Consider the following 9350-nt stretch of genomic DNA (forward strand, 5'->3'; position numbering starts at 1 on the left):
ATTTTCATTAGTTACTTTAGTTTTGTCTTTTATTTACCTTATAATCCAACATTTCACAACTTTTAAAATAAAACTCTAGGATCACACTTTAAACTGGAAAATTCTTATTTTATTAGAATTAGAATGATTTAATTATAATGCATTACAAACTTTTACATGTACGATCTCAAAACCGCCAATAAGATAGTTGATGGAGTGATATAGGAGAGACTTAGTGTTCCATGTGACTCAGGTTCGATTTCTGTCACCAACATTTAGTTTCAGATGCACCATGATAATAATTGGAGACTAGGCAAATAGGTAATTTTCACTGGTTAGATTCTTAAACTTAACGGGTTTTATCTCACCACACTGTCATGCCTTCGAGCTTTGGGCGAGTGTTCACAGGCGTTGGACTTAGGTAAGGGTTTTTCCGGGATCGAAAGACAAGTGTATACCGATGTGATGAAATTAGGCAGTAGCCCATTTAAAAGATTCATTTGCCGTTAAAAGAAAATGATCACTAGACCTTTTATTTATTTATTCATTTCTTTATTACCACTTTACATCCCTAAACTTGACATTTAAATGAATGCGCAACCATGATTATTCATTATGAAGCTTGGTGTTTTTAAGTAAATTATAGATTTTGTCATTTATATATATAAGTCATCCCTACCTTCTATTCTCAGGTTTAAAATACAAAGAAAAAAATGATAAGATTGAATAGGAGAAGAAAAGAAAAAAAAATATATACTTAAAAGACATTCTTGAGTTAAAATAAAATTAAATAAAAGAAAGTATTAATTACATTCTTGAGTCAGATAGGAAGGAAAAAATAGTGAAAAAAAATTGTAAATATGCAATTATGTCATTATTATTGAGTTAGATTGGAAGGAAAAGATATGATAATTTAGTAATATTGTACATGGCTATAAACTTTTCCTTCACAATCAAGCCATATTTTGCTGGAAAGTTTTAAAGGAAAAAAACCATAACTTTTCTTTTCATTCTCTTTCTTTTCTTTTAAAAAAACAACTCAAGAATGAAAAAAGATAAATTTTCTTATCTTTTATTTTCCAAACCCTTAAATAAAAAACTCAAAAATACAATGTTAATGTTTACTATTAGCACTAGACATCCTTAATGTTATCAATTTGTTACAAATTATGTTTTTTATACCAATTGCGTTAAATTTTGAGTTAAATCCATATTAAATTACCGATATCCTTGTTAATTTAAAAGAAAGAAAAAAAACCCTCCACCCCAGTCATATACCCTTATGTGCTTAAAAAACAAAATTCTGAAGATAAAAAGAGCGGTAGCCAGTAGGACTAGGACCACTTAGAAAAATAAATACAAATATCTCATATACAAAGGCCCTTGACACTCTTAAATCCACCACCAAAAGCGAACTAAAATTCATCACTCATCTTCTCCGTCACCATTTAATCATTTGAGCTGCAAAGTATTGATTGGAATAACGAATATCAATATAATTTTTATATAATTATCGTTAAACATAAAAAAAAATAGTTTCCAGTGTAAAATACAAGGGTGTTTTATGTTTTTTTAGCTATTACTTCTTGTAATCACTACATACGAAAAACCAAAACCATGATCGCTTTATATAGTTTTTCCATGCAACCAATGGGTCAATTTCTTTTCCATAACGCCAACAGGATCAAGTGTAAAAAAATGAGTGAAGTTGTTCGAAAATTTGTACTTATATGTTCTATAATCTACCGAAAAAGTATGCGTAGACAGTTCTTTCGCTGAACACAAGAGGATCAAGAGGCGTAACTCACAAAAAAGACTGGGTTCGGTTAACCTCTACCTGGTCTTTACTACCAGAGTCCCCCCAATCATCATCGCAACAAGTAGCACATGCTACAAGAGATGATTATGCATGCACTAACATTATATGTTCTATAAAATAAGTAGGGTAAGATCTCAGAAGATACATAAACCATTTTTTTTAGTAGTGATCATTATTGTATATCGGCTTCGAAGATTTGGGCATTAGATCTAATGGATAAGCATTACAATGCTACCTACGCTTGACTAGAAAGTCGTAGCGTATTTACTTTTTTCCAAGCTTCTTCGTGAGTTGCTCCATTTAAGCTCCAAATTGTTTGAATATTCTTCTTCATGCTTTCGGCATCCATTATTAAACACATACGAGTTAAGTTATTATGCGTTATTTTATGGGATAAGAGTTCTAATTAACTTATACTAAAATCCAATCTTAATACTAAACATAAAACGCCAATTCTGATTAAGACCAAACAGTAAGTGCCAAATTAAATCAAAATGCCATCTACATTAAAAAGACACAATTGTAAGTTTGTCACAAATTCCACTAGAATACAAAACAAGCACAAATCCGATATAAAATCATGAACTCTATAGCCTCCTACTAACTTACAAAACTACATAGGCACTAATATTCTCTTGTGATAACGTTGAGGTCTCTCCGCTAATCATGTAAAATATACCTTATGGGTAATAGACTGGGTATAAGACATGATTTTACAAATAGATATGAAACTGTAATTACCAATACCTTACTCCTTATCATCCCTAGATGGACACGTCATTACCAATACCAGCTTCTTATCATCCCTAGGTGGACAAGTCACGCGCGATTTCAAACATTTTTCTATTAGTTAAATTTTGCATTAAATACAGGTCTTAAAAATATATCATATTCTTAGAAAATAATGTTAGGGTTTTTACATATATCCTCCTACTAAGATCCCTTATTACATATATATCTAACCCATAAATCTAAATTAAATATGTCCACTTCTTTTATATAATTACACATTGTGACAAAAATACACATTATGGCAATATTTATAAAAAATGTCTACGGAAAATTAATAAAATACATATTTTCCTAAGTTCAAATGCAGATGAGAAAATTTAAAATCCAAATCTGAAACCAACCTTATATAAAATATTATGCACTGTTGTTCAAATCTCGGTTTAAAAACAATTTGTAGTTTATTACCATCAAATCCAAATTCTTCGACAATGATGCGTCTTTATTTTCTTTAGTTTGCAATTATTGGTGACTTAAACATTTTATTCTAATAGGCCTACAACTTCTATGTTGAAATTTCCTTATTTTCTTATTTCACCATTAATGTTAATGAATAAATCCGTTAGGATTTACCTTTAATAAAAATAAACTTGAATTCATATATTGAAATGCCTTAAAGATAAGGGACCATAAATTAAAATAGGCTGAAAAATAGATGAGGAGAGCTATGAGATTGACAAGTGGCAAAATTAAGTAGTCTTTTATTATAATAGATAAATTTATATACGTTTTTAAATATATTTATATATTTTGAGAAAATCATAAACAAGCCTAATTTCATGAAGTAATCCTTTTGATTCCATGCCCAAAACCCAACCATTCTATCCCGTTTATGATCAGGGTGCATTGCTTTCGTCCTACATTGAACTTATCAGGCAAGCGACAACAGTTCGCAACCAACGACGTTCATTGTGCAAACACTACTAGACATGTACGTGTCTTTTATCCCGCTGAGACCGTGTCAATGAAGTCTGGTACTAGCCAACAAACTCAAGTGTTCAAGCACAACAAGCAATCAATCCAACCTTTGAATATTTGGTCTGTAATACAAAGCTCGGGTCAAGCATGTGCAATACCTTAAATGAGTCATATTTCGACACGAGTGCGAAATTAATATATAGGCTCGTTAAGGCTCAAATTTTTTATTAATAGTAAATTTAAAAAAGTAGATAGGATAGGATGGTAATTTTAATTTTGGTGAGGGTGTAGGAGGGAGGACACGTAGATAATAATAATAATCTCACACATATAAAGATAAAGAAGAGGCAAGGGACGGATGCAAGCCTATTTATATTCCTCTCTTTATTCCTTTTTCTGTTCCGCACATCAAAATCAAAATCAAAATCAATCTTCAAGCCCTAAACAATTCATTCCTTCATTCACTCTGACTACAATTTACAATTAAATTAAATGGCAGGCAGTTATAGCACCACCAGCAGTGTGTACATCCAGGTCATCGAAGACGTCATCAACAAAGTCCGCGATGAATTCATCCTCAATGGCGGCCCTGGTGAAGGCGTTCTCAACGAACTTCAAGGAGTCAGTCAAATCATTTTATTATTATTAATTCATTCATTCATTACGTGCTTTTTATTTACAACTCTCGGCTCGCTGATTTCTGTTTTAGTGTTACACAACTGTAGATCTAGGGTTTCTAGGGTTCGACTTTGTTTTAGGTGAATTTGTGTCCCTCTGTCCTTGTCGAATTTCGATGGCGGGTGAAGGCGAGCCGAGCCAAGCCAGGGCGAGCTCGAAATTTAAAGCATGAGCCGAGCTCGTTAATTTTTTTAGTTTTACGGATAATGATATATGAAAGACAAAAATATAATTTTAACAAACATTTTATATGAAAATTTTAAACTAGAGACTTTATAACATTATATGTTTTCTTTTTCGCATAATTTATGTATTGTTTTTTCTTATTTAGGTTATTAGGTATGCTATTGATATTATTTTTTTGGTATATATATAATTTTGGGTTTAATTTAAAGTGATAACAAGCCGAGCTTGCCCTTTCTTGGGCCCAGCTTGTTTAGAAATCGAGCCGAGAAGGCTCTACTCACTGCTCAGCTCGTTTAGAAATCGAGTTGAGTTGGCTTGTTTAGATTCAAGTTTTTTTCGAGTGGCCGCGAGCTTTTTGAACAGCTCTATTCTTAACCAACTTCATGGAGTGAATTCATATTTTTATGTTTTTTTTTGTTTTTGTTTGTATTCTAACTTTAGAATTTCGATTGGTGATTGTTTTTAGTGTAGAACTGTAGATCTAGGTTTATAATTTTGTTTTAGGTGAGTTATGTGTTGATATGTGGTGGTGGAGTTGGTGATGTGTGTGCTGTTTTGGTGGTTTGTGTAGTTATGGGAGTTGAAGATGATGCAAGCTGGTGCGGTAGTTGGTCCGATTGATAGATCTTCTATGGTGAAGTCGATGGCTTCTGGAGCTGTGTCGAACACAGTTCATGATCTGAATGTGCCGTATGAAGGTCCGGAAGAGTATGAAACTCCGACTGCTGATATGCTTTTCCCTCCAGTGAGTAATCTGTTGCTGTTTTGTGATTATGTGAAAAACTAATACAGACCATGTAGGCTTTAACCTAAACGACAGTAAAAATAAGCAAACCACACAATTAGCTGATTAGGTAAACTTGTCTAAAGCTAAAAAAACATTTTGGTTGGTCCAATGGCTGAATGCCACGTGGTGCCATAATCCAATCGTGAATTAGAACTATTCATGTTCTTTTGAAATGTAATCATCATCGTACTCAGTATATCCCACCAATAGCAATGCTATGGTAGGGTCTGAGGAGGGTAAGATGTAGACAGCCTTACCTCTATCCCATAGGGATAGAGAGGCTGCTTCCGGTGAGACCCCCGGCTCGATAGTAGTTTTGAATCAAGCCTTGGACATAAGACACATAACACTCAATCATCGGGACACCGGCTGATTGGTGCATGTGCCCTTGTCTTTCGGCTATCAACGCCACCACATGATGCCTGATAAACCTTCCGCCACTTTTAACGTTTTTTTCACGTGATTAGTAAAATAACGTCAAAATTAGTGCAATTTTACTTTTGCCCACCCAAGGGTTCACACATATATACATTATATGTGCGCACCGCAAGCAGGGCTGATTCTTTTGAAATGTAATAGTTATTTAATTGTTTAGGTTTTACAACTTTGTAAGTGAGCATCCATAATTTTGTGCACATAGTTTTCAGAAAAAAATCATTATCTAGATGCTAAGTCTGTTGTTTACAGGTCTGCCTTGTGTGGAGGATGAGTATATAACAGATAAACTGATTATTGGTTGGTTATATTATTGTTGGCTTGTTTTTTTTATGTGGAATGTTATCTTCAGACACCAATGCAGACTCCAATGGTACAAACACCTTTGCCTGGTCAAACACCATTACCAGGAACAGCTCCAACGCCATTACCAGGGACCATGGAGAGTTCATACAATATACCTACTGGAGATACTCCGATCACCCCGAGTGATTATTCTTCTATAAACGAGAATGGAGCTGCAGACAAAGCTGGGAGGCCTAGTGCATACATGGCAAGTGCAGTTTTCTTATTCTTTTCATTAGTTATGCAAAATGCATTTTTGGCCAAAATTTGTTATTTGATCTCAAAGTTGTGATTGAAAACGTGTAATTTTTTATGCAGCAAGCACCATCTACTTGGATGAACCAAAGGCCTCCTTTAGACGTGAATGTTGGTAAGATTTATCTGAATGGTGGTATTGAACATGTATATGAGTTTAAATATATGCATGCATCATTTACATTTATGTTATTATATGTATTGTGTCAGCTTATGTGGAAGGTCGTGAAGACATTGACAGAGGAGCAGCCAATCAACCAACAACTCAGGTTACCATTAGCAATGCTACTATCATTATTATGCAATAGTTATTTCTATTTTTATACTTTTATGTTTAGCGGTAAAGACAAATTGTGCTGACATACTTTTCTACTTCCTCAATTATGACATGATTGAAATGTGATTGTAATTTATAACTTCAACTACATGTTCACTTTTAATAGACATAAGAGTAAAAATGACATCATCCCCTTAAAACATGCGTCTCACAAAAGACAAAAGATCAAACCTGTAAATGCATTTATCATCATTAAAGGTGTCATTAATGGCATGTTTCTTCACTTTAACCATATAAAACTTTATCGTTTCTCTTTCTGCCAGCAAGGATCAAGCTTTACAAGCAGCTAGTAATTAGCAAGCAAATTTGGCTTGTGGGAATAAACCCGATTTTTTTAGGTCTACATGATTTATACATACTATATTATGGTAATTTGTAGCTGTCTGCTGTTTTACATAGTAATATCTTATCTCTTTTGAGAAAGACTGCTTTCTCACATACTAGCTTATTTAAGAATGTGAACGACAAATATTCAGTGATTGGTTAGATTCGACACGCGGATTTGCAATTAGCAAGAATTTATTTTCTTTCTCTAGTGAGTGATTTTCCTTAGTTTCGTATTGAGCTTTACTTTCCTATTATGCTTTTAGCATCAAATTAGTAAAACTAAATTATTTTATTAACTGTGTGCTAGTCTTCCTATCTTATGAACCTACTATTTTTTTGGTCACACAAATACTTTCATTGAAACGTATAAAGTTCAAAGGCTAGAATAAAGGTTATATTACTTTAATATGGGTTATACAATAGGATGTTTGAAAAGACAATTCATTTTGTATCCAGAAACTCTTTGATAAGCTCTATGTTATTAACGTATCTTGTAAATTTTACTTGTTTTTAGCTTGATACTCTATGCTTGGGAATAGATTGTATTTGATTGGCTCAAGTTAGTTTGTAAAGCATATGGAATTCAAAGTACAAAAGTTTGTTACATTTTTTCAATTTAGCTTAATTGTTGACCACAGAAGAAATTGTTACTTGTGTTATGTCTTGTTAGCTGATTTGTTAGTTTTGTACAAAGTATATTATTAGCTTATAAACCATGCCGAAATTTTTTTATGGTTTACGTTTAATGCTTCATACCATACATTTAAAAGTTTAATGTAACTTGTTAAATCATAAGCTTGAGAATTACTATGTTCTATTTAAAATGTTGATATTATAAACTAGTATGAGTCGGTCCTTATACTGATTTAGCTGTATTGGCTCAAACCAAACACCATCTTAAGGAACTAAAACTAAAGTGATCATATATTTAACGTTTTATAGAAGTTTTTGTTATTGATTATAGTGCTTAATTATAGGATTTCTTTCTTTTATCTGCTGGAAAACGCAAGAGGGATGAGATGCCTCCTCCATATCGTCCGGGCGGATATATCCCTCAGCAAGATGGAGCTGCAGATGTGATAACTGGTAAACTTGAGGTAAACACTTCTTTTTGGCTACTGAAAGTATTTATTTTAACTTTTAATTAATTAAAAACATGTTTTGAAGAGGTGATGAACATTAAAATGAATTAACGACATTAGGAAGAAGCAAAGATGGAGTAAAAAGTAAAAACAGCTTTAAGGGACATGAATGATGTTATCCCATTCATTCTGTTTCATCCTCAATAGATTGTTTTTTTTTTCTTGATTTTGTAAGATGAACGTTTGACTCATGTTTTGTTTTTTCAGGTTGGTCAAGGAAGCAATCTCCAATCTGGTCAAGGACTTAAGTTGACTTCTAGGATTCCTCAACTAGATGGGCCTATTCCCGATCCCTATGATGATGCACTTTCTACACCAAATGTAAGCACCACCACATAAGCTGTGAGTGGCGTTCATAACTTTCTTAACTGATTAATTGTTCTGTTGTGACTTGAAGATTTACAATTATCAAGGAGTGGTCAGTGAAGACTACAACGTAGCAAACACACCAGCTCCACCAGGTATATGGATTTAATTTGTTTTATTATTATTATGATTATTATTATTTTACTTTGAAACAGAAACTTTAGATTTTTTTTTAATTGTGTTTGGTCTGAATTTGGTATTTTTTTTGTTTGAATTTGTTCAGAGCTACAAACGCCAACTCCAGCTTTGATCAACCAAAATGATGCTTTAGATGATGATGAAGATGAGCCTTTGAATGAAAATGATGACGACGATGATCTTGATGATGTGGACCAAGGCGAGGAACTCAACACTCAACATTTGGTACTTGCTCAGTTCGACAAGGTATGCTATTTGTGGCCACACACACATATATACTCATAAATATATAAATACACATACATATGTCATGTGTGTGTGTGTACATGATATATTCATAATTTTGTTTTAAATTCAAATACCTTAATTGAGCAGGTGACTCGAGCCAAGAGCAGGTGGAGGTGCACTCTCAAGGATGGCATCATGCATATAAACAACAAAGATGTTTTGTTCAACAAGGTTTGACTTTTCTTATTTTACATCTTACTCGAGTTGTCCCGTATATTTTTTAGTTGGTTGATTTGATCAAATGGGTTAATTAAAGAAATATCTAAAATGCATAAAAACCTCGCAAACCGTTTATATTAAAATATTTAAATTATTATTGTAACTGCATTTGTATCTCAGGCGACGGGGGAGTTTGACTTCTGATGTGGCGAATAAAAGTGAAATGGTGCTACTGAGGGCGGGCCGAGCTCAAAAAACAAGTAGAGAAGTGAAGGTCTGTTTTAAGTGAAAACGAACTCGGTTGAGGTGAATGGGTTGGTTACCTGATGATGTATATATAGTTGGGAGAGCTTTTGGTTTGATCCTAGTACTCTTTTATGGGTTTTAAGTTTCATGAAAAAA

The 9350-nt window shown here is 33.2% G+C and overlaps 1 protein-coding gene across 1 annotated transcript; it reads left to right on the forward strand.

The window, feature by feature from the left end:
• Nucleotides 1-3970: 3970 nt before the first annotated feature.
• On the forward strand, nt 3971-9334 carry LOC143535680 (transcription initiation factor IIA large subunit-like). The gene is made up of 11 exons (XM_077029876.1): nt 3971-4126; nt 4941-5114; nt 5944-6148; nt 6259-6306; nt 6402-6460; nt 7833-7952; nt 8205-8318; nt 8395-8458; nt 8587-8747; nt 8877-8960; nt 9129-9334. The coding sequence occupies exons 1-11, from the start codon at nt 3998-4000 to the stop codon at nt 9150-9152; spliced, it is 1182 nt and encodes a 393-aa protein (XP_076885991.1). The 5' UTR covers nt 3971-3997; the 3' UTR covers nt 9153-9334.
• The last annotated feature ends 16 nt before the right edge of the window (nt 9335-9350 follow it).

The sequence above is a fragment of the Bidens hawaiensis genome, unplaced genomic scaffold (genome assembly GCF_021521415.1).
Source record: "Bidens hawaiensis isolate Kalapana, Puna unplaced genomic scaffold, B.hawaiensis_p1.1 tig00010570_1, whole genome shotgun sequence".
NCBI lineage: Eukaryota > Viridiplantae > Streptophyta > Magnoliopsida > Asterales > Asteraceae > Bidens > Bidens hawaiensis.

Excerpts from the sequence above, each read along its gene's own strand:
- LOC143535680 (XM_077029876.1), top strand. The coding sequence starts at position 3,998 with ATGGCAGGCAGTTATAGCACCACCAGCAGTGTGTACATCCAGGTCATC. Across the intron at positions 6,461-7,832 it reads CCAATCAACCAACAACTCAG|GATTTCTTTCTTTTATCTGC; the intron begins GTTACCATTAGC and ends GCTTAATTATAG. Across the intron at positions 8,961-9,128 it reads AAGATGTTTTGTTCAACAAG|GCGACGGGGGAGTTTGACTT; the intron begins GTTTGACTTTTC and ends TTTGTATCTCAG.